General features: G+C 50.0%; 1 protein-coding gene across 2 annotated transcripts in view; it reads right to left on the reverse strand.

Annotated features, from left to right (window-relative positions):
* Positions 1 to 1,029: 1,029 nt before the first annotated feature.
* THAP4 (THAP domain containing 4) overlaps positions 1,030 to 26,942 on the reverse strand; it is a 40,936-nt gene continuing 15,023 nt past the window's right edge. The window contains exons 1-6 of one of the 2 annotated variants that reach the window (XM_065880683.1): positions 22,192 to 22,298; positions 14,919 to 15,078; positions 13,433 to 13,542; positions 12,619 to 12,722; positions 1,183 to 1,318; positions 1,030 to 1,136 (exon numbers count right to left, since the gene is read on the reverse strand). In XM_065880683.1, the coding sequence (XP_065736755.1) occupies positions 1,199 to 1,318; positions 12,619 to 12,722; positions 13,433 to 13,542; positions 14,919 to 15,078; positions 22,192 to 22,195 (498 nt within the window). In that variant the 5' untranslated portion in view covers positions 22,196 to 22,298 and the 3' untranslated portion in view covers positions 1,030 to 1,136; positions 1,183 to 1,198. Of the gene's footprint in view, positions 1,137 to 1,182; positions 1,319 to 12,618; positions 12,723 to 13,432; positions 13,543 to 14,918; positions 15,079 to 22,191; positions 22,299 to 26,942 lie in introns of those variants that run through there. The other variant, XM_065880682.1, reaches the window with a different exon arrangement.

Here is a 26,942-nt window from a genome sequence, read left to right on the forward strand (position 1 = left end):
ACTTGCTCAGGACCTGTCACGCCTTCTTCTTTCCTATTTCTCCCTTTTGGAAAGGGAGTGTCCATCCATTCCTCTCCCGTCATTGACTTTCGGAGGCCAATAACTTGTCTGGTTTCCCAGGTTCGCAGCTGGAGGGACGAACTGTGCCTGAGTCTCTGCTGACCTGACGCTCTCGGCGAGCCCAGCCCAGCCACCACGTCCACCCTGCACGCAGGGGGCCGGCCGCCTTCCTCACACTCCGGCCACGCTCCTCTGAGGGCTCAGCACCAGCCCCGGTCCCTCCTCTGCGCTCCCAGGTACTGACAACCCCCCCACCCCGGTGGTGCCTTTTGTCCCCAGGGTGTGTGACAAGGGGGTGTGTGGCTGCAGACACTGACCCCTGCTCTTGAGTGCGGCCTCCTTTCACCCCGTGTCTATGTTCCCGGTGAGGCCCCTGATACTGTGCTGTGTTCAGGAAAAGAGAAAGGCTCTGTTTTGCTTTTACACACATGCTGAAGTGTTCGAGAGAAGTGGCACTGTGTGTGGAATTCGCTTTAAGATGCTCCAGCCACAAAAAGGAGGGAAGAGCAGACGGAACCACCGGTGTGGGGACATGCTGGCAGGAGCTGGAACGGGGTGAGGTCCGGGGGGTCAGTGTATGTCTGGAAACTTCCATCGTAAACAAACAAATGAAGGTAATATTATATTGCCGAGACTAAATCAAATTTACAGAATGATGATAAATTCACTACCACCCTCTCGCCTTGGGAATGCCCTTCGTCCACATGGAAATGGGGTCGTTATACTCTCAGCTCTTTAAAAGTAAAGGAAAATTCACTGCAATCCTTTTTGTCCTACCTTTCTCTTCACCTTGTTGCTGACTACTGTTGATTTGTAAACATTTTCAGATCTTGTCAAAACTGCGGGAAGGAAAGGAGAAAGAGTCACCCCTTTTTAACTTTTTAGGGAAACGACTCTGAAAACAAATAGTCACCAGCAGAAGAAAGAAACGCAGTCTACGCAAGTGATAATATTCAAAATGCTTAGCCATAAAAATAAAGGCCTTTTATTTGGTTTTTCTGTGCCATTACAGGAACACGTGGCAACACCCTTGAACCCACGGTGACCTGTGGCCGCACCCACACCTGCTGCGGCATCTGCCGAGAAGCTGAAGTGTCACCACACAGGCCAGCCCCACCGGACTCAGCTCCGCCTGGGGTCACGGGGTCACCTTCTTGTAGGTGACATGCAGATGCTGAGTCATGGGCTGCGTAGTGGTTGCCATGGAGACCGTCTGTTCAAGTTTGCCTTCGGAATTCAGCCTGAATTTTCGGGTAATCTGAGCAGAACAAAACAAATACAAAACGCCTTAATTTTACCTTCCAAAGATTCAACAACCGCTGAGGTGCCACCACAGGCCAGACATTCCCGTGGCAGCCGCAACATTTCACCTCAGTGTCAGGGGCTTGTGAGCCAGGCAGAGTCCCCGCCAGTGGGTGACAGACACTCGGCCGGCAGCCGTGATGGGCGTCCGGACCCCTGGCCCGTGCCGTCTCCCTGCCGCTCAGCTGTTCCCAAACGTCCGGAGGTGAGCGCGGGCGTCAGCCTCGCCATCTGCCTAGGGGCCGACTGTCCAGCGCGTCCCTCCCTACACAGCTTGAAATGATGCCAAACGTGTTCTCAGAAAACTCGGTACCAGCACTTCTGGAGCCCCCGATTCATCAGGGCCAATTACAGCAGCTGTTTCTAAGAGCAACACAGACCTGCAGCACCCGAGCCCCCGATGAGAAAATGGGTTTGCCTGGAATGTCTGTGGACAGAGGGTGAAAGCCCGAGGACTGTGGAAGCCGCCTCCAGGGGTGGCTACCTGGCGCCAGAACTGGCGGGGGTGGGGGCCCACGCGCGTCAGAACCCGTGCTGGCCAGGCCCCAGCGACCGTTGGGCAGAAAAGAGAGGAAAGCCAGATTCCAGAGCCTGTTTAAAGCAACCAGGCTACAAGGCCAAGGCCTCAGGGGGAAGGCGTGCAGGGGAGAGACCCAGCTCAGAGCAGCCGTCCCCCCGAGGCCGGTGCTGACTCTCAGTGGCCACCCAGAGGCTGGGGAGCCGGGTGGGTGCGCCCCAACCCACGGGGCTGCGCTGCATGGGCCACCCTCTGGAACCGCTGCCCGGCGTCTAGAAGGAGGGGCCGCGGAAAACCGCCCGGCTGTTGGTCAGGACCCCCTTAGGGCCGCACCCCAGGAGTAAGAGTTCCCCAGAAACAGACTGGGAAGTCCGGTTTCAAAGTAGTGCTATCTCTGTGGACAGGATCTGCCCTTCCTGGACAAACCACCAGAAGCGCAAGAAGTGCCCTTTCGTGGGAGACAACATCAAACAGGCCTCAAGTCACCCACGGTTTTCACGCGCGATGTCTAGAATTCAAGAAATTCAACAGAAGGGATGGAAACTAGAAGACAAAGGAAGGACATCTTCAAAACAATGAAAATAACTGTCCCCCTGGCATTCTGGTTGCAGTGAAAACACCCTTCAGAAGTGAAGGCAAAATAAAGACATTTTTAGACAAAAAAATCCACAGAGAATTCACCACCAGCAGGACCCCCCCCCCCCCCCGCTTCTTTACACAAAACACTAGAGGAAGTTCTTCAGGTTTTAAGGAAAATGGTGGAAGCAGAGACGCAGGAACAAAGGAAGAGCAACAGCAAGGGTAAACGTATGGAAAACCGTGCGTCACCCAGATGCTGCGACGAGGGCTAACCGGCATTTATACAACCCTGTGGGGTCTAGTGTGCGTGCGTACTTACAACACGTGACAGCAGAAGCAGAGGTGGGAGGAGGACACAGAGTCAGTGTCCTACGTCCCTGCTACACGGTGGGCTCCAGGTACCAGCCCCACCTGGGCAGCTGCTGGAAATGCAGAGTCTCAGGCTCCGCCCCAGACCCGGTGCCTCAGAATTGCCACCCTGAGCCCCAGGGACCATACCGCGTGGTGGTCTGAGCAGCCCTGTCCTAAGGTCCTTGCCACCGTCCACAGGTGTCAAAGGTCAATGCGCTGTCCTCGCCACGGTAATGGCTGAGGACGGGAGAGGGCTGCAGAGGGCAGGACGGGAGGGCACAGCCCCAGATGAGGTGGACAGACAGATAGAAGGCAGACGGGTGGCGGGCCGACATTCTCACACGGGACTTGCTTCTTCAACTCCACAGCCTTTGTTCTGGAATTTAATTGAAAAACAGTCGGGGCTTCTCTGGTGGCACAGTGGTTGAGAGTCCACCTGCCGATGCAGGGGACTCGGGATCGTGCCCCGGTCCGGGAAGATCCCACGTGCCGCGGAGCGGCTGGGCCCGTGAGCCACGGCCGCTGAGCCTGCACGTCCGGAGCCTGTGCCCCGCAACAGGAGAGGCCACAGGAGTGAGAGGCCCGCGTAACGCAAAAAACAAAAAAAACAAACAGTCAAGGCTCTTACCCTTGAAACCACTCTGCAGAGGAAACAGAAGTGCAGTGGAGAGAAACAAAGCCCGTGTTCCGCACACCACGGGCCATGCGCTCAGCTTCCACAGGACAGCGGCCGCCTGTCCTCAGAGCCCACGGCCTGCGGGGCACCTGTTCCCCCGACGCCCCACCACCGATGCAGGACACTGGCTCTCGCCCTCATGCCAGACGCCCAGCGCCACACGTGCAGGGGGAGTGCAGGCGGGGGCAAAGGAAATGCCTCCCCGGGGAACGGAAGGTGGCCCCCGCCCCCCGTGAACCTTTCCACGTTAAAGGGAAGACACTGCGTGTCTCTCACACGGAGCCTGCCCGACGGGCCGAGGCTGCGGTCACACCCGAAAACCAGCACCTGAGGACTACCTGGCTTCTCGCGCGGCCCTGCATCCCCCGTCCCGCCTCCGCGATGCCGCAGGGGCTGCGGGCCACGCCGCAAGAACACAGCCCATCTCACCGTGTGCTGACCCGAGGGGGGCCGCTCCCTCGGCCTTCGGCTCTGCTTCTGTGTGCCGAAGTCTGTGAACATCCGGTAACAGCCACCGGGCAGCAGGACGCAGGGCAGCAAAAGGAGGGAGACAGGCACGGGAGAGACCCCATGGCGGAGACGCTGGTCCCCCACGACCTCCCCAGGTCCCAGCGAGAGGGTGTGTGAGGGCTGCCCGGCCGCCGGAGCGCACGCTCGGGGCTGTGTTCACCGTGGTGCCCTCAGCGACGACACTGCTACTGCAGCGTGTCCCCGTGCCCGGGAATCACATGTTAGGTTCCTCTGGGCTTGGTGGCCTCTTGGATGAAATTTCTCATGCTATTTTTCTCTTCAAATGAAAGTTATTTGGCAGAATTTAAAGTTGAGGCAGGTCGTAGATGACATCGCTCAGGCTCAGAACCAGATCTCCTGCGGCGCCCACGGCCTCTGCCGACGATGATCCTGAGGTCATGCCAAGTCCACCCTCAGGATGAGAATCCACCTGAGCTGCAGACTGACCCTCGTTTAAACAAGTTTAAACAAGGTGGGGCTGGAAGCAACTGTTTGCCTTTAAACCCTCAAAGTGGAGCCTGTTGGGGCCACTGGGTAAAGCAGAAGCTGCGGGAGCCGCATTCTGGAGAGAAGCCTGCACAGCTGGGGCCCAACTCCGATGGCAAAGGCAAACTCCAAGGAGCCTCTAAACATAGGGACAGAGGCCATCTTGACAACGACACGAGTTCTCACTTTAGCCAAGTGTGCTCACTTTTCCTCAACTGCACAGACCAAAGAGAGAAACTCGATGTGGAACTTCTTGATGTTTTAATGACTTCTTGTTCCTGTTATGTCTTGTCCAGTAGGGAAAATGTGGAGAAGGAAAGGCCAGGAGAGAGAGTTAGATGGATTTGACTTTGCTTTAGGTCCTAAAATGAAAAAACCAAGAAGCCACCCCATACAACACTTAAGGCATCAAGGAGGGGGCTGAGTCACGAAGAAAGGGGCTGAGTTTGATAAACAAGGACATCAGGACACTGTTGGAGAACTACAGACAGTGCAGGCCTCACGTTTCTCTCACTGACTTGCAAGAGGGAGGGGATGTATGTACATGTACAGCTGATTCACTTCCCTGTACAGCAGAAACTAACACAACATGGTAAAGCAACTCTACTCCAATTTAAAAAAAAAAGAAGAATTAGAACAGGTGCAGTCTGCTTGCTGCCAATACTGGCTCCTTTCCCCTCCTTTGCACCCTGCTTTATTGAGATATAACTGACATGTAACACTGTATAGGTTTAAGTTGAAACATGATGATTTGATACATGTGTATATGGTGAAATGTTTACCACAATAAGGTCAGTTAATACATCCATCACCTCACAGTTACATCTTTTTCCTCTTAGCAAATTTCACTAATATAACAGAGCACTGTCAACTCTAGTGCCACGCTGTCCATCTTACACCTGGACGTTCATACCCACTGGGCAACATCTGCCCATTTCCCCCACCTGAGCCCCCCGTAACCAGCATTCTACTCTGTTTCTGTGAGTTTTCTTTCTTTTTTTTAAAATTTCACATATATTGGGTTGGCCAAAAAGTGCCTTCGGTGTTCACATAAAAATAAAAGACACATTTTTCATTTTCACCAAGAACTCTATTGAACGACGTTTTCACCCTTTTGTTCCACTACCTTCTGCCATTTTCCAGGCACCTTCATAATCCCATCTTCCCAAAACTTTTTACCTTTTCGAGCAAAGAACTGTTCCAGGGGCCTTTTACAGTCTTCAAGGGAATTGAAATTTTTTCCATTAAAAGAATTTTGTGAAGACCTAAATAAATGGAAATCCGAAGGTACAATGTCTGGTGAATACGATGGATGAATCAGAACTTCCCAGCCAAGATGTAACAGTTTTTGCCTGGTCATCAAAGAAACATGCCGTTTTGCATCATCCTGATGGAAGATTATGCGCTTTCTGTTGACTAACTGTGGACACTTTTTGCTGAGTGCTGCTTTCAGTTGATCTAATTGGCAGTAGTACTTGTTGGAATGAATCGTCTGGTTTTCCAGGAGCTCATAATAGAAGACTCCCTTCCAGTACCACCATATACACAACATCACCTTCAGACCAGCCTTTGGTGTGGTTGGTGGTGGTTTATTTCGCTTGCCCCACGATCTCTTCCATTCCACATTATTGTACAGTATCCACTTTTCATCACCTGTCACAATTTGTTTTAAAAACAGAACACTTTCATTACATTTAAGTAGAGAATCGCACGTCGAAACACGGTCAAGAAGGTTTTTTTTTGCTTAACTTATGTGGAACCCAAACATCAAAGTGATTTAACATAACCAAGCTGGTGCAAATGATTTTCAACTCTTAATTTGGATATTTTGAGTATGTCGGCCATCTCCCACATGGTATAACATTGATTGTTCTCAACTGATGTCTCAATTTGATGGCTATCAACTTCAACTGGTCTACCTGACCGTGGAGCATCGGGCAGAGAGAAATCTCCAGCATGAAACTTTGCAAATCACTTTTGACACGTTTGATCAGTCACATCACCTTTTCCATATATGGCACAAATCCTTTTTTTTGCATTTCGGTTGCATTTTTACCTTTCTTGAAATAATAAAGCATAATATGCTCAAAATGTTGCTTTTTTCTTCCATCTTCGATATTAAAATGGCTATACAAAAATTCACCAATTTTGATAAGTATTTACTTACTTATTTATTTATTTGGCTGTGTTGGGTCTTTGTTGCTGCGCTCGGGCTTTCCTCTAGTTGCGGTGAGCAGGGGCTACTCTTCGTTGCGGTGCGTGGGCTTCTCATTGCGGTGGCTTCTCTTGTTGCAGAGCACAGGCTCTAGGCACGCAGGCTTCAGTAGTTGTGGTACGTGGGCTCAGCAGTTGTGGCTCGCGGGCTCTAGAGCGCAGGCTCGGTAGTTGTGGCGCACGGGCTTAGTTGCTCCGCGGCATGTGGATCTTCCCAGGCCAGGGCTCGAACCTGTGTCCCCTGCATTGGCAGGCGGATTCTTAACCACTGCGCCACTAGGGAAGTCACAATAAGTCTTTCTATAAATGCATGCTGGTATGACAGCTGTCACACACAATCTAACAAAATTGTTTTGAATGAAGTTAAAGACAACTAAGTGCTAGTAGAGCCCTCTTAAGGAAAAAAATGAACGAAACTTTTGGCCAACCCAATACAAAACACTCCAGAAAGAAATTAAAGAAGACATAAATAAATGGAAACACATCCCATGTTCATGAATTGGAAGACTTAATATCATTAAGAAACAAATACTACCCAAAGAGACCTACAGAATTAACAAAATTCAAATCAAAATGCCAAAGATGCGTTTTGTAGAAATAGAAAAATCCATCCTAAAATTCATATGGAATCTCAAGGGACTCTCAACAGATTTCAAAACTTACTACAGAATGACAGTGACCAAAACAGTGTGACACTGGCATAAAAACAGATATACAGACCAATGGAACAGTTCTGAGAGCCCAGAAATAAATCCTTGCATATGTTATCAAATGATTTTCAACCAGGTTGCCAAGACCATTCAATGAGGAAAGGACGGCCTTTTCAATAAATGGTGCTGGGAAAACTGGATATCCCCTCGCAAAAGAATAAAACCGTACCCTTACCTAACATTAGTACAAAAAATGAATGAACAAAAAAAACCCTCAAAATGAATCACAGCCTTGAAGGTAAGAGCTAAAACTATAAAAACTCTTAGAAGAAAACATATGGCAAGTGTAATGACATTGGATTTGGCAATGACTTCCTGGATACCAATTTACAGCCAATGAAGAAAAAGCAGACAAACTGTAATTCATGAAAATTAAAAACCTTTGTGCATCGAAAGATACTATTTACAGAGAAAAAATACAACCCACAGAATAAGAGAAATATTTGCAAATCATATATCTGATAAGGGATTCATAAACAGAATAACAGAGAACTCCTAAAATTCAACAACAGCAAAAACAAACAACCCAATTCAAAAATGGGCAAAGGATTTGAATAGACATTTTTACAAAAACGATATACGAATGGCCAAGAAGCACATGAAAAGTTGCTCAATATTGCTATTGTTTAGGGAAATGCAAATCAAAACTACAATGAGATACCACCTCACACCCATTAGGATGAGTGATATCAAAAAAACCAGGAGGGCTTCCCTGGTGGCGCAGTGGTTGAGAGTCTGTCTGACAATGCAGGGGACACAGGTTCGAGCCCAGCTCTGGGAAGATCCCACATGCCGCAGAGCAACAAAGCCTGTGCGCCACAACTACTGAGCCTGCACTCTAGAGCCCGCGAGCCACAACTACTGAAGCCCATGCGCCTAGAGCCCATGCTCCGCAACAAGAGAAGCCACCGCAGTGAGAAGCCCGTGCACCGCAATGAAGAATAGCCCCCGCTCACCGCAACTAGAGAAAAGCCCACGCGCAGCAACAAAAGACCCAACTCAGCCAAAAATAAATAAATAGATAGATAAATAAAAAAAAAAAACCAGGAAACAACAAATGATGAGAATGCAGAGAAATTGGAACCCCTGTGCACTGCTGATGGGAATGTAAAATGGTGCAGGTAAAGTGGGAAGCTATGGCGGGTCCTCAAAAAATTAAAAATAAAATTAACCACGTGATCCAGCAATTCCTCCTCTGGGTATACACCCCAAAGAACTGAAAGCAGGTCTTGAAGAGATATCTGTACACCCATGTTCACAGCATCATCATTCACAATAGCTAAAAGGTGGAAGCAACTCAGGTATCCATTGATGGATGAATGGAAAAGCAAATGTGGTCCATCCACACACACTGGAATATTACTGAGCCTTAAAAAGGAGGGAAATTCTGACACAGGCTACAACATGGATGAACCTTGAGGACACTGTGCTCAGTGAAGTAAGCCAGATGCAAAAAGAAAAATAACTGTATGATTCCACTGATATGAGGTACCTAAGTAGTCAAAATCGGAGAGATGGAAAGTAGAGAAGTGGCTGCCAGGGTCAGGGGAGGAGAGGACAGGGAGCTACTGCTTAGTGGGCCTGAGTTTCAGTTCTGCAAGGTGAACGTGTTCTGGAGATGATTAACAATGTGAATATATTTAAGTGTACCCTTAAAAATGGTTAAGATAATTAACTTTTATGTATCTATTTTTCCATAATAAAAAATACTGAAGAAGAAAAAAAAGTTGGGGGTGAAATAAACTCAAAGAAATATTGCCAGACCTATACTATAAGAAATGCCACTAACGCAAGTTCAGAATGAAGGGAAATGATACCACAGGAAACTCTATAGAAGGAGAAAAGAGCAACACAAAGAGAAACTAAGTGGGTAACTATAAGCGATTACTCCCCTGCCCCCCCCCACTGTAATTTCTTCGAAAGTCAACTGATTATGTAAAGCAAAAATCCTAGTGTGAAGGTTTATAAGGTGGATACTTTTTATATGTAAAAGGTATGATGACACCAGCACAAAAGGAGGATAAATGCAATTCTACACAGCTGTAAGATTAACACACATGTGAAGTGGGAAATGTAACAGTGTATCACGGATTATAAACAGACTTTGATAAATTTAGCATGCATATTGTTAGCCTTAAATCAACTATTTAAAAAAAAGGATACAGTTAAGCTAATAGAAGAAATAAAACAGAATGCTAAAAATACTTAATTAACCCAAGAAAACATACTAAAGGAACAAAAGAGGAACAAAGCCAAGAAAGAAGTAAAGCAGACAAATCAAGATGGTGGACGTACAGCCACCCTTACAAATACTTACGTTAAACGTAAATGAACTAAATACTCCAATTAAAATAAGGAGTTTTCTGACTAGAGAAAAAAAGCAAGACTCTATAAGAAATGTACTGTAAGTATAAAGACACAATTTGAATGTGAAAAGGGTAGGAAAAAAGATATACTGTACAAATGATAAGCATAAGAAAGCAGGTGCGGTTACATTAGTATCAGACAAAGCAGACTTCCAGGTATAGTATTACAAGCTATAAAGGACATTTCATAAATATAATACATATATCATCTGTATGCATCTAAATTACGCAGCTTCAAAGTTATGAAGCAAAGATGGAACCAAAGAAAGGAACTGAAATACCTTCAGTCATAACTGGAGATTTTAATACCGCTCAGTAATTAGATACAACCAAGAACCCCCTGCCCCCAAACACGCTAGTATACAGAAAATCTGACGACATTATCAATCAGCTTGACCTAACTGGTATTTTCAGTCCACTACAGCCAACAACTGTCAAATACTTATTCATTCTGAGTGCATATGAAACATTCACCAAGTTAGATCATATATGCGGCACAAAATAACTTTCAAACAGACCACGTTCTCTGGGTTTTATAGAACTGAATTAGAAATCATAGCAAGAAAATCCTCCAGTAGTTGGAAAATAAGTAACATTCTTCTAAATAATCCTGTTCAAGGAAACAAAACCATTGAAGAAATAAAATATTTTGAGCGAGGATAAAAATAATAAAAATGGGTTAAGGACTTCCCTGGTGGTGCAGTGGTTAAGAATCCGCCTGCCAATGCAGGGGACATGGGTTTAATCCCTGGTCCGGGAAGATCCCACATGCCGCAGAGCAACTAAGCCCATGCGCCACAACTACTGAGCCTGCGCTCTAGAGCCCGCGAGCCACAGCTACTGAGCCCACGTGCCACAACTACTAAAGCCCCTGCACCTAGAGCCCGTGCTCCACAACAAGAGAACCCACTGCAAGGAGAAGTCTGCGTACCGCAACGAAGAGTAGCCCCCGCTCGCCACAACTAGAGAAAGCCCACCAGCAGCAACGAAGACCCAACGCAGCCAAAAATAAATAAAATTGTAAAAAAAAGAAAGAAAGAAAGAAAGAAAATAGTGCTGGAACAACTGGATATCTATCTAGGAAAAAATGAAAGCATCTTGACTCCTACTTCACACCATAAAAAAATATAAATTCCCAAATAATAAACCTTAATGTAAAAGGAGACACTGTAAAAATTCTTGAAGAAAATGCAGGTGAAAGTGTGTGTTAGGCAAAAAATGTTAAGACAGGGCACAAAAAGCACTAACTGTAAGAGAAAAAACTGATAACAGAACTTCATCAGAAGTAAAACATTTTGTTAAAGAAATGAAATGGTAAGTTTTAAGTTGAGAGCACAGTTATTTATTTATTTATTTATTTATTTTTGGCTGTGTTGGGTCTTCGTTTCTGTGCGAGGGCTTTCTCTAGTTGCGGAGAGCGGGGGCCACTCTTCATCACGGTGCGCGGGCCTCTCACTGTCGCGGCCTTCTCTTGTTGCAGAGCACAGGCTCCAGTCGCGCAGGCTCAGTAGCTGTGGCGCACGGGCTTAGTTGCTCCGCGGCATGTGGGATCTTCCCAGACCAGGGCTCGAACACGTGTCCCCTGCATTGGCAGGCAGATTCTCAACCACTGCGCCACCAGGGAAGTCCGAGAGCACAGTTTTATCAACACATCTACCTGATAAAGGATTTGTGTCCAGAATATGTAACAAACTCTTACAGCTCAAAGATAAGGCAAACAAGCTGCTGGAGAAAAAGGACAAAGGATTTGAACGCTCACGTCATGAAACAAAGAATACAACGGCAAATAAGCACGTTGCAAGGATGAGCCACATCATTAGTAACTGGGAAAATGTAATTAACACCACACTGCAATGCCACTTGGTAGCCACCAGGACGGCCTAAGTTCAAGGCCCAGCCTGGGAAAGGGTGTGGGGCAGCTGGCCCTCTGTGCGCTGCTGCAGGGCAGGGGTACAGAGCGGCATCAAGAACCGTAAAGCACTTAAGACTTCACCATGGAGTGTCCAAGGCCTCTATGGTCAACACCATAAAGAAACCAACTTTGGTTATCTACTGAAATACACCGAACAAGGTCCGAAATCCCTGCAGCGCACCCCCACGCTGCTGTGCACGGCTACCTGCGGGGTCTCTGGAGCCCATCACGTGAAAACAAAAAGGAAGAGAGACCAACGGTCTACACGTAAAAAAGGAAAGCTGTAAGAGTACAAGAAAATGGAAGAATAATTTTATCCTTTTGGAGCAGAAGACATCTTCCTGAGCCAGAGCCCAAATTCAGACGGCGTTTAGGATGAGACCCCGAGAGGCAACTAGAGAAAGATGTACAGCCTGTGGGCAGAAGACATCATGAATCAGGCTAACCTAAGCCACCGGATGGGGGTGTTGTCACAAATACAGCAGACGACAGATTAATATCCATAGAACATAAAAAATCTCCCATAAATCAACAAGAAAATGACACCTCGCAGAAAAACAGGCAATGACTTTGAACATCAAGTATCGGAACAAGAAATACAAACCACCAGTGAGCGCGAAGAATGCCCCCTCACTCATAAGTTAAATTTAAAACACCAATGAGATACCACCTTTTATCTATCAGATTAAAAAAATCAGAAATCCTGAAAACACACTGCACTGGTCAAGGAGCAGGGAACAAGGTCCCCGCCGTGCAATGCTGGTGGGGACATACTTGTTGAACAAACCCGAGGACAGCCAACCGCGCATGAGCAGGGATAGATAATCACATCATGGCCTGTGTGAGCGCGAGAAAGAAGCGGGTGATCGGAGACAGCCAGGCCTCCAGGATGGAGTGCAAAGGCAGGGGTGCCGTGCGGTCCCACCCGGGCTCACCTGCTCCACGTGGGGCTCCTTGGCGAAGGAGGTCCTGGCAATGGAGTGGGACGCGATGCACAGCTCCTGCCCGTTCACCTCGCCCTCCTCCACCTCCACGATGCCTGCAAGGGACACCGTCAGCCCACGCAGCCTGCCTGGGGCTCCCGGCTGCCCTGCGCTCACCACCCTCCTCTGCAATCAAGGGCTCAACCAATCTGAGCCTCGTGGCCATCGAGGCAATAACTGCCCAGTCACCTGCGATGGCCCCCCAGGTATCAAGAGGGAGAAGACACAACTCCTCCTGCAGCTGGGGCAGGTGACCTATGGGGGTCCGTCCCACTCCCCCCAGCGATCTGACAGGAGGGACTGTCCACCTGCTGCCAGGAAGTGAGCACGCACTTGAGCCAGTGAGCGAGGTTAAGGGTCACGTAGGTGGGTGTTGAGTAATTTCGAATTCATGAACCTGGTTAACTATTTTCGGATGAATTCCCCCTGGGGGCAAAGCAAACTTCCAGACATAGCTTTTGCTCCCTGGTCTAGGTACCCCCAGAACCCTACCTGCATGGGAAGCTGAGCGACAGCACAGATGTGAGTGCAGAGGGCCGGAGATGAAGCCGGCCTGTTCCCACAGAGCCACGCCCGCAGCCCCCCGCCTGCCGGCCCCCCACCCTCCAGCTCCCCCTGAGCCGTCCAAAGGCCCGACACTGTCCACCGTGAAATGCACCCACGGGGCCACGTCTGCGGTCACACAGAAATCGGGGGGCAGATATCACCCCACCTGCTTGCAGCACGCAGGGCGCGTGGGTGCAAGGCAGGCCGGCAAGGGGAGTACCTGTGTTCTGGGCGCTGACGAAGGCCACCTTGTTGGTGTCGGGCTCCAGGCGGATGAAGCCACACTCCCTGTGCATGGGCTTGTGGGTGTCCGGATGGAAGGCGTTGAACCTGGACGGGTAATGCGACAGGTGAAGCCCAGGTACCCAGTGCCCACCAGAGCACATGCCAGACTTTGTGGCCCGCCCCCTCCTCACTTGGCAAGCATCCCACCCACTGAACGTGAAGCACTACCTGGAAACACAGTCACGTGTGAAGGACGCCATGCGGAGACACGGGAGACGACAGGTGTGGGCACCCCTGCTCCCCCGTCTCTCCTCCCTACCCGTCCTCCCACCAAGGCCTTTTCAGCCCCAGCACCGCACACACTTCTCAGCCTAAGCCCTCCACCAACAAAGTAAAGTCCCACCCAATGCCAGGCCTTCCCTCTTCTGAGCTATTATCTTGCTTAGGAGTCCAGTTAATTCACAGGGAAGGAGAACAGAACAGGCGAGGAGTCAGCGTCTTATCACGCCGCCACCACTGCAAATTCACGGTGGTGAGTAAGAGCTGCACCTTGACCTGAGAGCACCGACTCACGACTTCAACACCAACGCTTACAGCCTCACCAGCACGACGTGCGGGGATCTACTGCTACCACGGATGAACTTCTGACAGGCTGGTGTTGTGGCTATGGCTCACACACCCTCTTGAGACCACAAGCCCTCACCGAGAAATACCATCTACTACATACACATAGACCACGACATTGACCAAAATATGTATTTTCTACTCTCATTTTTCTTTAACGTTAGTCGCAAAACTGAGTGACCAGCATTAAAAGAAAATTAATTAATGCTAGTCATAAATGTCTCTAACGGGTTACAGCTCATAGTTTAAAAAGACTGCTTTCTATTAGGGGTACTCTGCATGACCCAGAATTTCCACCTTTTGTTTATGTGCAGGATATTCTTTCCCTTCACCCATTCAGTCAAGAATCATGCAAAAAGGTACGAGACAATATATCCTCCGCCCCCTCCCTACCAACCCACGGCCCGGGCACTCCCCACCTAGCCGCCCTGCACCGCGACCTGCTTCCTCAGGAGTGGCAGGGAAGCGCTTTGCTGCGTGCTACGAATCTGAGAACCACGAGACACCAGCTTCTCTGAGCCCTCGGCTGGCTCAGGGGTAGGACTAAATGAAAGCCGGGCCCCCTATCTTCAGTAATCTTGGGGTGACTGATTTCCACACAGGAACACTGCAGGGGATGGAGGATTTAACTGAACACACACACTTATCTCCACGTTTGGATTACCGAGCCTGAGATTCTGTGGTCACCTTCACATTGTCTAAAACACAAGAAGATACCATTTCCACCCAGTGTGCGCCTCAGGTGCCAGGGCAGGAAGAGGGCACCTTTCTGAAACAGACCACCAGGTGCCCTCTGTACCTTCCCACCTGGCCTTCACCTGGCTCATCTCAGAGAGCAGAGCAGCGGGCGGACTCACGAGAAGTTCAGCATGGGCTGGCCCACGTGCGAGATGTGCACCTCCTCCAGGTACTGGAAGGGCTGCAGGGTCGGGAAGGTCCCAGCTCCCGGCGGGTCTGACAGCCATGTGCCCAGCATCCAGGACAGCGGCTCCAGCACAGGGTTCATTCTGGGGGCCTCTGAGGACAGAAGGAGAGAGCGTCAGCGGCTGCTGCCAGCAGTCCCTGCGGGGCTTTGTGCGGAGACTCACACTCTGCACTGGGCAGGCCCCAGTCACTACAGCTTGCCCTGCGGGGCCCTGAACACGCCACCAGCCACCTGTCAAGAGGGGGAGAAAAAGGCCAAGCAATTAGCAAACGTCTTCTTGCCAGATGCAGCTCTGGAGCCTGGCAGCACCTCGACAGAGAAGAGAAGGAGAGGGCCCGGAGGGCAAGGAGAGGCCAGAGGCCGCACAGCCTCCGAGGAGGGCTGGGGAAGCGGCAACGCCAGGCCCCACGCCAGGTGAGCGTGCCCAGGCACAGCAGCCTGGCGATGGAGGTAAAGGGCAGAAGGAAGCTCGTGGGGAGCGGAGCGGAGGGCTTTGGGGCCAGTGAGACGTGAAGAGCGCACCCTGCGGGCGAGACGCGACTGTGGACTCAGCTTCCCGGGAGAAGCCGAGGGTCTGCACCAGCAGCTCCCGTGGGCCTCCTTTAGACCATTACCCAGAGGGAAAGGACCCTCAAAAGGACCCACCGTCACTGAAGAGGGACGACAGCAAGGCCTTGAATGGGGAGGAGCCAGGTGGAAAGGCCCCAGCGACAGGACCGTGGCCGCGCCCACTGCCAGCGGCTCCCAGGCAGCTCTAGCCCAGCCCCACGCCCCACTCCTACCCGCCAGCAGTCAGGGGATGGAGCCTGGCTAAGGACCACGTGCTGCTGAGCGGCTTTTCAGAAATGGGCTCACGCGATCCCCACGCCCGCCGTGTTCGGTGGACTCGCCCTGAGACCACGGGAAGGCGGGGTTGGAGCCCGCACCTGGCCCGCCAGGGGCACAGGGACAGGTGGTCTGGGTCCCAGATGCAGCCAAAATGCTCCTCCCAGTACGCCTGCTTCCCACGCCTTGTCACGCCTCAAACCCAAGTGCCTTCAGGCAGACAGTGCAAGTGATACTAAGCAAAAGCAGAAGAGGAGAGAGGCCAGTGTCAGCTGAGCTGCGTGGGAGGCTACACTACTTTTTTTCTTGGCTGCATGATGGGGCTTGGGGGATCTTCGTTTCCCTACCAGGAGTCGAACCCAGGTCCCCGGCAGTGGAAGCACAGAGTCCTAACCACTGGACCGTCAGGGAATTCCCAAGGCCACACTACTGATTTCTGGGTTCTATCAACAAGCTCCAAAATGCCAGAGCAAAGGAACCCGCTCCCTAGTCACACACACCAAGGGGACGGGAGTTCCGGAAGCATCTCGGCCTCTAAAATCACACAACCTTCGACTAGATTGAAAGCAGTCTGGGAGTATGACACCCAGGGGAAAAGGAGCTCGAAGGGCTCTGGTGGTGGAGAAGCAACAGACAGCATCTAAGAAGCGCTGGGGACCACAGAGGAGGGCCAAGCTCCCGGCCAGGCCTGGGCATGCAGCGCGAACCAGAGGGTGGGGAACAGGGACTCACACCTCTGACTTCTGAGCCTCATGAGGCATAAAATGGGCAGGCTCTGGGGGGTGGGGCGGCGTGAAGCTCCCTTTCTTTTCCAACCTGGCTGTCTCTTCCGGTACTTCCTTTTCAAACTGCCGGTGGAAAGTTAGAAAGCGAGGATGGCAACACTGGAGCTTTGACTGATCAAACCTTCATCATTAGACAGCAAGAGAAATTGAAATCAGGCTGCTAGTTACAATCTTTGATGGAAGTAAAGAATAGAGCTTCAGAATCCAGTCTGGGCTCCAGCAGACCCTGCTGCTGCTGACTCTCGGGGACGTGTGGCTCATTCTTTCATCTGTGCCACGTGCCACACAATCGTCCAGGGAGAGGGGCCCAGCAGCCAGCGGACGGGAGACAGACACTCGTCCCGGCGAGGGGAGCCGGCTGGACACAAGGATAAGTAGAAGGGGCAGAACCTCCCAGACACTAGGTGATGAGCCAGAAAGAGACTTGGGGGCTGTGGGGACCTTCTGCAATCTTACTAAACGGGGCAAGTTTGGACCCTGGTGGGCGGGGAGCAGAGCCCGCGCTGGGGACCGGAGCCGGCGGCTGCTCGGGAGGGCGGACCAGGCGGACAAGCTGCAGACACAAGGCGGGCTGGCCTTACTGGGCAGGAACAGGCAGCCAGTGTGGCTGGGGAGGGCTGGCTGGGAGAACCATGTCAGCCCCTGGAAGGGCTCCGGCCTTGACTCTGGGCAGAGCCTGGAGGTCTGAGCAGAAGGGCTGAGGCCTCTGGCTGCAGGAAGCAGCTGGTCGCAGAGGAGGGTGGCCCCCGCGGCCGCCAGGGAGGCGGCAGGAAGGGCAGGAAGCCACGACCGGGCGGCAATCCTGCCCTCGGAGCACCCGAGAGAGACGGAAACACGCCCCCTCGAGACCTGAACACGAGGCTTATCTGGGACACCCCAAATGTCCTCCAACATCGAGGGGATCAAAAGATCACGCAGACACAGAGTGCAACTTGGACACAAAAAGGAGGGAAGCTCTAGATGAGGACGACCTTGAAAACGCACGCGGAGAGAGGGAAGGCGGACGCTGAAGGCCACTTGGTGCACGATCCGATATGTAGGAAATGCCAGAAGGGCAGGTCCACAGAGAAAGCAGAGCAGCGTTCTGCACAGCAACACGGGTGGCAGGCTCCCCAGGGACACGGGGAGGGAACGCGGATCCGAGGATCCTGAGGCCACCAGAGCCCTCCCTGCCGTCCAGGTACAGGCCGGGCCGTCCAACACTGAGCCTGTGAAAGGTGGCTGGTCCGCTGAGACACGCTCTAAGTGTAAGACACACGCTGAATTTCAAAAACTCAGTCCAAAAAAAGGAACTTCGCGTAAATCAGCAATAATAATGTTTTATATAATATTGAGTTAAATAATATACTAAAGTTAACTTCACTTGTTTCTCTTTACCTTTTTAATACGTTTAGTAGAATATTTAAAATTAGGTAGGAACTCGGGCCACATTCCTGTTGAGAACACTGGAAAGGCCAGTTTTCAACACTCACGGAATGCTGTCCTGTGAGTTCCCCCTGAGGGTGTTCCTAGAAGACAGACTTCACCAAAAGGCGATGCGAGATGATGGCAGAAGAGTTGCAGTAAGTCCTGAACATGTTCCACGGGACAGCAGACGTGAGCGCTGGGCATGGGTGGTGGGTGCCCCAGCTGCGCACAGAAACCGCGGGCGGAGTGGGAGCCCGGGGAGCAGGGCAGGTCTGCTGGTCCCTCATGGAGGGTCCGTGGCCCCAAGGCTGCCCAACCAAGAACAGGCCATGTGGGAAAGATTTACTTTAAAAACAAAACCCAGCAGGCACACTATAAAGCACTAAGACAGAACTAACACCAAACACACCTGAAGTCACATGTTAAAAGAAAAAGCTCTTCAGGATGAATCACAAAGCAAGATCCTCAACACTTGCTGTAAACAAGAGATGCACCTAAAATAATGTGGAAAAGCATCAGAAGGTGGGGCAAAGGCAAGCAGCAGGAAGTCAGGCGTCATGACTCTAAAATCAGGTGAAGTGAAGCTCAAGCCAAGACGCGTTCAAGCAGACAAGGAGCAGCTTCTCAGAACGCTAAGGGCGCAGGTCACCGTGGAGATTATCTGTGAATACGCATGCACCAAACATGGCAGCAATGTTTATAAAGCAGAAATTACTGAAGACGCTCAGATGTTGATAGAAAGAAACTACAGGAAATCTCCATTCATGTCTATGTTCAAGTGAATAATACTCAAATAACGAAATAGAAGCTTCTACAATATAGTGAGGTGGTTCTGACATACACCGAACTTTGTAGCTTAAAACTAAAGAATACTCCTTCAAGTTCCTCTGAAAAACTCATGAAGACTTACCTTATAAGGGGTCAGAGAAAACCCGTAAGTTTCAAAAACTAATAAGAGTTCCCACCATACTGTCTGATCACAATGCGAGACTAGAAATTAAAATAGTACAGATATTCCTTAAAAACATGCCACGAAAAGAGATGCCAGACACAAAAACGTACACATTCCATGACTCCACTTGTAAGAACGTTTAGATCAGGCCCGCAGATCTACAGGAGGGGAGTCAGAAGAAGACACAAAAGAGCCTGAGGGTGCTGGCTGAGGGGTCTGCACCCATCAAACCTCATCCAGGGAACACCTAAGCTGTCTTACTCATGTAAATGCTACCTGAGTAGAAACATTAGGAGCTGAAACTTCCGCGAAACAAACAAGCATCAAAAGAAAGCGGAGGGCTTCCCTGGTGGCGCAGTGGTTGAGAGTCCGCCTGCCGATGCAGGGGACATGGGTTCGTGCCCCGGTCTGGGAAGATCCCACATGCCGCGGAGCGGCTGGGCCCATGAGCCGTGGCCGCTGAGCCTGCACGTCCGGAGCCTGTTCTCCACGACAGGAGAGGCCACAGCAGTGAGAGGCCCGTGTATCGCAAAAAAAAAAAAAAAAGAAAAAGAAAAAAAGAAAGCAGAGACGCCCGCCTTTCCCTGGCCTGCCGGCTGTGCGACAGCAGCACGGGGTGGCCTCGCCTCCTGGGTCTCGGGTCCCTGCAGGGGGACTGCTGCCCCACAACGACGGGCTCTCCGTTGCAGGTATTCTGGTATTTTAAGAGAAACCAGAAATGTTGACTTTGGGGGTAAAATATCCTGATTTCTAAACATGTTCAAATTAAAACAAGACCAGGCTGTGGGGAGTCCCAGCCCCTCATCCCCAGTGGTCCCAGTCCATGAGCTGTCACAGCCTTGTCCTCACGACACAGGGCTTGTGGAGGGCCCGGCGCTCCCCTGGCCCCAGGGTCAGGGCCTGTGCGTGCCCCCCTCGCGGCCTCTCGTCCCTTCTCTCTTCCAGCCTGAGTGAGAGGCTGGTGACACCAGCGACCCCCCTGCAACCTGAACCAATGGCTTCCAGAGTGTCAAGGGACATTGCAGCTGCCCTCAGCTGGGTTTCTAAGTGAGGAAGTAGGTTTTTGCACTGTCTGAGATGCACAGGGAGCTGTTCTGGACACAGGGACGCTGCCTACGTACGGACAGGCCCACTGCCCTGATGTCAACGCGAAACCAGCAGCCTGAACAGTGCAGGAGGAACAGCCACAGGACCTGCTGGGAGAGGCCTGTAAGGACGCGGTCGTAGCGGTCCATGAGCAGGAGAGCACAGCCGGTCCAGCGGGAGAACGGGGCTGCAGAGCCTGCGAAGTCTACCTGTAGGGATGCTCCACGGCCCTCAGCCCCCAGGGGCCCAGGGACTCACCGCAACACTGGCACCTGGAAGGTGGGGGGAGGCAGAGCAAAGATGGATTAAAGATGGACCTGGGGGGTCTCCACTGCACCCTCGACTGCTAGGAGGCAAGAGAGGATGTTTTTATAAGAAACTCCAGCAAGAGGAAGGAACTGCCTCAGGGACCCGGAGACGAGACAGGAGGAGCACAGGTGGAAAAGGGCTCCACGGAGGGTCCTCTGAAGGGACAGGAGCCCAGCTGCTCTCAAATGGGTAGGACGGGGCATGGGGGCGGCTGGCTGACATATATGCAGAGCCCAGCTGGTCCCGGGAGATTTGGACTGGTGGGCCTGAGGCGGGCCTGGACCACGCGGTTTACACCTGCAGGGTCGTGGGACAAGATGGCAGGGCTGGCCGGCGGCCCACCTAAACTGGTCCCGCCTGCCCTCCTCGCTCCGGGGTAGCAGCCCCGGGCCAGGTCTGAGCGAAGGCTACCACCCACCAGGCTGAGGCAGGGGAGGAGCTGGGTGTGCAAACTACAGCCAGGTGAGGCGAAAGGTGGGGCTGACCAGTCCCAGGCATGGGGACCAGGGAGGTGGCCACGGGGACTGAGGGTGGAAGTCAGACACTTGGAGGAGAGTCGCCAAAACCAGAAAATGGGAAGCGAGGCTTAAGATGCGACGTAGGTTAGGGAGTGAATGAGGACAGAAGGTGGGGGAGGCCGGGGGAGAAGTCCAGGTGCGGCCGGTGTCCTGGGGGGTTGGCACTATCAGGGCGGCGGTGTGGGCCACACGAGCCAAGGTGGACACTGCCACCAGCACAGGTCAGAAGCACCAAAGAGGCACTCAGCCGGGCACAGGCCCCTGGACAGAGGGTGGCAGGGCGTTTCGGGAAGAGCAGGCGGGGTGGGGTGAGAGCTGAGGGCCTCGCTCCCCGCCTCCAGGAGATTCAGCCCCACATGTGCTCATCAGCAGACTTGACAGGGCCGGATGGTGCACACGAGGCCACGTGGAGCCTTCCCGAGCCGAGGTTCCTTGAGTCCTCAGGAAACAGAACCCCTCGCTCAGGTGTCGGCTGTCACTGAGTACGGAGCTCACATGTGATGAACACTGTCACCACACTAAGAAAGTGGAAGGGGCAGCAGTGCGTTTATAAGGCTGTATATTTAAAAAGACTAGAAAATTCTAAGATGACTCTTCTTTTAAAAGCCAGAAGAAACACTGTGAGTAGAAACGGAGCGCTTGCTTGGAAAGGAAGGAGCACGCTGTTAAATAAACGTCAGGGGACTCCTGGTGCGGCCCGAGCGCATGGTGACAACCCAGAAGGTCTGACACCTGGCCTTGCTCCGAGAAACACTTCAGATCCAGTCCTCCTGGCTTGCTGTCACTTGCTCTTAATCGTAATGAATTTCAGTGTGGACAAGGACAGCAGTCAACAGTTGGGTGTGGGCAGGTCCCCGAAGGCTGGCTGCCCCGCCCTGCCCCCACCCCGAGCTGCCACCGCTGGGGAGCCACTGTCAGCTCCTTGTTTGCACTGAAGTGTTGCAGGGCAGAAAGACCAACAGGATTCTTCTAAAATCCAAATGTCAAGTGACATGAGCCTATACATATGCCAGAATCCATCCAGCTATATCCTTAAGATTTATGTATTTAGCTCTATATAAGTTATACTTCGTTAGAGAAACAAAAATAAAATGAATTTAAAAGTCAAACAAATGAGAAGTATAATAAATAGGAAATCTAGCCTACTTGCCCCTTTCAACCTCTTCACATAAACCAGACAGGCTTTTCTATGCATTTCTTTTCCTGATTTCATTTTTCTTTTATTAAGATCTCAACCAAAATGCAAAAACAAAAATTTAAATTTTCTCCAAGAAATTTAAATTTTCATTTTTTTTTGGCTCAAGACAGTGAAAGCAGGCTTACCCATCCCTAAGTTTTCTACCCTCCGGACACCGTCAAGGTTCTTCAAGGTTGTTTTCTGCCAATACACGGGAAATGTTTGCACCTGGCTGTTAGCAGCTCGGCAGGAAGTGACTGCCAAACCTGAAGGATGCATTCTGGGAACTGTAGTTCCACGATAAAAGGGGATTCCTCAGGAGAAAGTGGAAGACAAGGACAGACCAGAGATGACCAAATCTTAGAGCTGAGAGGGGCTTTGGAGGTCAAGGTGAATTTATGAAAGTCAGACAGGCCAGAGGGAAGAACCGCGTGGAGCAGAGTGAGGAGGGGGGCTACACCCTCTGCTGCTCCCACTGACGGCCAGAGGGGACTGCCCTATTCAACAGGGAAAGCACATGGGCCAAGCACGCAGCAAAGGCTCTTTCTGGAACACGCACTCTGGAAACTCCTGCCGCGTCCCCTTCTGTGTCTCCTGGCAAATGTGTCAGCAGACAGGCCCAGGACCCCCAGGGCAGGAAATGAGTACACCCGTCCACTGGGACCTAGGGATGGAAGTCTTCCTGGTGCCACCCACGCCCACATCGCTTTGTGTTGATGCCAGCGTTCCTGCCAGGGCACAGAGAAAATGACGCCAACTGCACACACATAGGGTGCAGAGCCCAGGTGGCCCAGCCGGCGCTGGCTGTCCCAGGCAGAGAGGGCATACACGCAGCACACATGGTCCGGCTGGTTCCCACTGAACGGGCACCCCAGGGGAAGCTGTTCTTTTAAAATGATGGCAAGGCCCTCACCTCATCACCCAGGAAATGGAAAGGCACCCATGCACACAGGGGGGAAAAGGAAATGACAGAAAATTGAGCATATTTTCTATAAAATACAAAAGACATAAAAAGAGGCCAAATTATTATTTGCGGATAAATGTTATGGTTGGTTATCTAGTTAATCCAAAAGTCTCAAATGAGAAGCCATTCGAATTAATAAGTGAATTTGTTAAGGTGGCAGTTACTAAAACGGGCAGCTTTCCCGCAAATTAAACTCAACAGGGGAGGGGCCCTCTTCCACTCTGACACGTAGAGCTTAGAAGTCATAACTCCTGTCTTTACAAGAAAAACACTGAAAGAACTGAAAATTAATGACTGTCCTTGGACCCATCAGAGAAGTGCGGCCACAGATGTTTCCCCCAAACCTGCAGAAATGTGCTCACCTGGAGCAGAAGCTGGCAGGAACCCTGGACCAGACGCCGGGCTGAGTGCACAAGACCGAGAGAGTAAGCATGTGCGGGGCCACAGTCCCGCAGGCCCCGCACTTTCATGGGGTTCATTTCCAGAAACCCACCAAGTTCTCATCACAAAAAGCCAAGAAAAAAATCACCTGGGTCCCTGGCAGGGGTAGGGTAAGGGAACCATGTTGAAATAAGCCCAGAGCATTCTCCAAAACAAAGTCCTGTTCTGCAGTGAAAAGACTTCACCAGAGCTTGATCTCACCTGGGGGAAGGGCTCTTCCCCACTTGGCCCCTCTGGCCTTCTGGTCTTACCCCAGGGAGGGGAAAGAAGGGGAAGAAACACTTGTGAAGGTCACAGCCCAGGAATACAGGCCACTAAAAGGCTGAAATTTAATCCTAAAATTATAAAATGCTTCCCTTCCCCCACACCACTCCTCAGGGCTCCAGCATAACAACAGGATTACAGGGGAAAATGCCCCAAGGTACGGACTCTACTACGAAAACAGTCTTCAGAAAAACCCAAAGACAACCGGGGAGACAAAAAATAAGGACTTGGAGGAATCTGAAGCCTTGGCACGTACAGCTGCAGCTGCAGGAGAGATGAGACGCGGCCCAATCGCTAGTCAGGTTACGGCCGACACTTCAAGCCGAGAGCCCATCTACGTCAGTTTCCACTGTGATACATACACCATATCTACCTTTCCAAAAAATTACATGGCATGCTAAAAAGCAAGAAAAAAAAAAAAACCCACAGTCTGAAGAGACAGAGCCTGACTCAGATATGCAAGAAATTCTGTAATTATCAGATTAATATACTAAGGATGCTAATGGAAAAAGTAGACACCATGCAAGAAGAGATGAGTAACATCGGAGGAGAAAGGAAATGCAGACAAAGAATCAAAAACACTGATGGACAAGGCTGAGGAAAGAGTCAGGGAGTCTGAAGATATGTCCATGGAAACTTCCCCAACTGAAATGCAAAAAGAAAAAAGAACAAGAACAGAATATCAGGGAAATGTGCAATAAAAAAGTGATACATATGCATGATAGGAATAGAGAAAAAGAAAGGAGATAAAGAAATGTGTGAAGTAAAAAGAGCTGAGGATTTTTAAAAATTAATGACAGACATCAAACCACAGATCCAGGAAGCTCAGACAATAACAAGCAAAATAAATACCAAAAAAATCTACATCTAGGCATATCATATTCAGACTGTAGAGAACCAAAGACAGAGAACCTTGAAAGAGGCCAGAGGGGAAAAAACCTCATCTACAGAGTTAAAACAATAAGAATTAAAGTGGACTTCTCGTTAGAAGACCTGCAAGCAGGAAAAGTGTAGAGTCCTACATCCAGTGAAAGTATCCTTCAAAAGTAAAGAGGAAATAAAGACTTTTTCAAACAAAAACTGAGAGAATTCACTGCCAGCAGACATGCCCTGCATGAAATATTAAAAGTTCTTCAGGGACAAGGAAAATGATATAGGTCAGAAAACTCATATCTATATAAAAAGAGCATTGGAGAAGGAATAAATGAAGGTAAAAATAAAATGCTTTTTCTTATTCTTAATTGACACAATAGACAAAGGTTTGTTCAAATTTTTAGTAGTAACAGGGTGATTATAGCATAAGTATAAGTGAAATGAATGACAGCAATTTCATAAGGGACAGTCTGTTACAGGCACCTGCACTACCCATGAAGCAGTGTAGTGTTATTTGAAAGTGGACATAGATTAGTTGTAAATGTATATTGCAGGGCTTCCCTGGTGGCGCAGTGGTTGGGAGTCCGCCTGCCGATGCGGGGGACCCGGGTTCGTGCCCCAGTCCGGGAGGATCCCGCATGCCGTGGAGAGGCTGGGCCCGTGGGCCGTGGCCGCTGGACCTGCGCGTCCTGAGCCTGTGCTCCGCAACCGGAGAGGCCACAGCAGTGAGAGGCCTGTGTACCGCAAGAAAAAAAAATGTATATTGCAAACTTCTGGACAACCACTAAAAAACTTTTTTAAAAGAAGTGTTAATTGATATGCTAAGAAAGGAGAGAAAATGAAATCCAATAAAACGCTCAATTAAAAACAGAGAAGGTTGAAAAGGAGAGGAAGAAAACAAAAGAAGCAAATGGAAAGCAGTCACAAACATGACAGACATCAATCCAGCTGAAGCAATGACCAGTTTATATTTGAGTGGCCTAAGACCACCCATCAAAAGATGGAGACCATTAGAGCAGATTGAAAAAAAAAAGACCCACTATATGTTGTCTATAAGAGACCCACCTTAAATATAAAGACAGATTAAAAGTAAAGGGATGTAGAAAGATATATCATGCTGACAAGAATCAAAAGACAGCTGGAATAGCTGGAAAGCAGACATTAGGACTAGAAAAATTACCAGGGGTGAAGAGCAGCAATAGTATATAATAACCAAGAGGCCAAGTCTCCAAGAAGATTAATAATCCTCAATGCTTATGTACCTAACAACAGAGCATCAAAATACGTGAGACAAAGCCTGACACAACTGCAAGGAGAAATACACAAACCCACCATCACAGCTGGAGACTTCAACATACTACAAGGAATGGACAGATCCAGCCGGGAGAAAATCAGCAAGGACACAGATGAACTCATCAATCAACTGAATATAACTGATCTCTATGGACCACTATGGTGGCTAATTTTAGGTGTCAACTTGACTGGGTTAAGAGGATGCCCAACTAGCTGGTAAAACATTTCAGGGGGTGTCTGTGAAGGTGTTTCCAGAAGAGATTAGCATCTGAATTGGTGCACTCAGTAAAGCTGATGGCCCTCCCAATGTGCGTGGGCCTTGAGTGCCTCAACAGAATAAAAAGAGGGGCAAACTTGCTCACTCTGTTTGAGCTGGGGCACCATCGCCTGTCCTGGGGCCTTCAGATAGACCAGGACTTCCCTACCCCCTCCCAGGCCTTTGAACAGGAACTGAATTACTCCACCAGCTTTCCTAGTTCTCGAGCTTGCCATACATAATGGTGAGAGCCAATTCCTGTAATAAATTTCTGTGTGTACACACACACAGACACACACACACACACACACACACACACACACACACACACAGACACACACTACTGGTTCTATTTCTCTAAAGATCCCTGACTAACTACTAGTTCCATCAACAACAGCAGGACACACATTTTGCTCAAGCTCAAGCTCACAAGAAACATTCACCATGACAGGCCACGTTCTGGGCCACAAAACACATCTTAACACATTTAACAGAACAGAAATCATACAAAATACGTTCTCAGACCACTGGAATTAAATCAGTAACAGCAAGATACCTGAAACATTCCAAAATACTTAGAGATTAAACAAGACACTTCTAAGAACCAAGTGGGTCAAGAAGGAAGCCTCAAGAGAAATAAAAACACTTAAACTAAATGGAAATGAAAATACAACTTATCAAAATTTGTGGGATGCAGAAAAAGCAATACTTAGAGGGAAATGTATATTAGAAAAGTAGTATCTGAAATTAATAATCTAAATTTTCACATTAGGAAAGTAGAGAAAGAAAAGCAATTAAATTGAAAG

Source organism: Phocoena phocoena, chromosome 7, assembly GCF_963924675.1.
Source record: "Phocoena phocoena chromosome 7, mPhoPho1.1, whole genome shotgun sequence".
Lineage (NCBI taxonomy): Eukaryota > Metazoa > Chordata > Mammalia > Artiodactyla > Phocoenidae > Phocoena > Phocoena phocoena.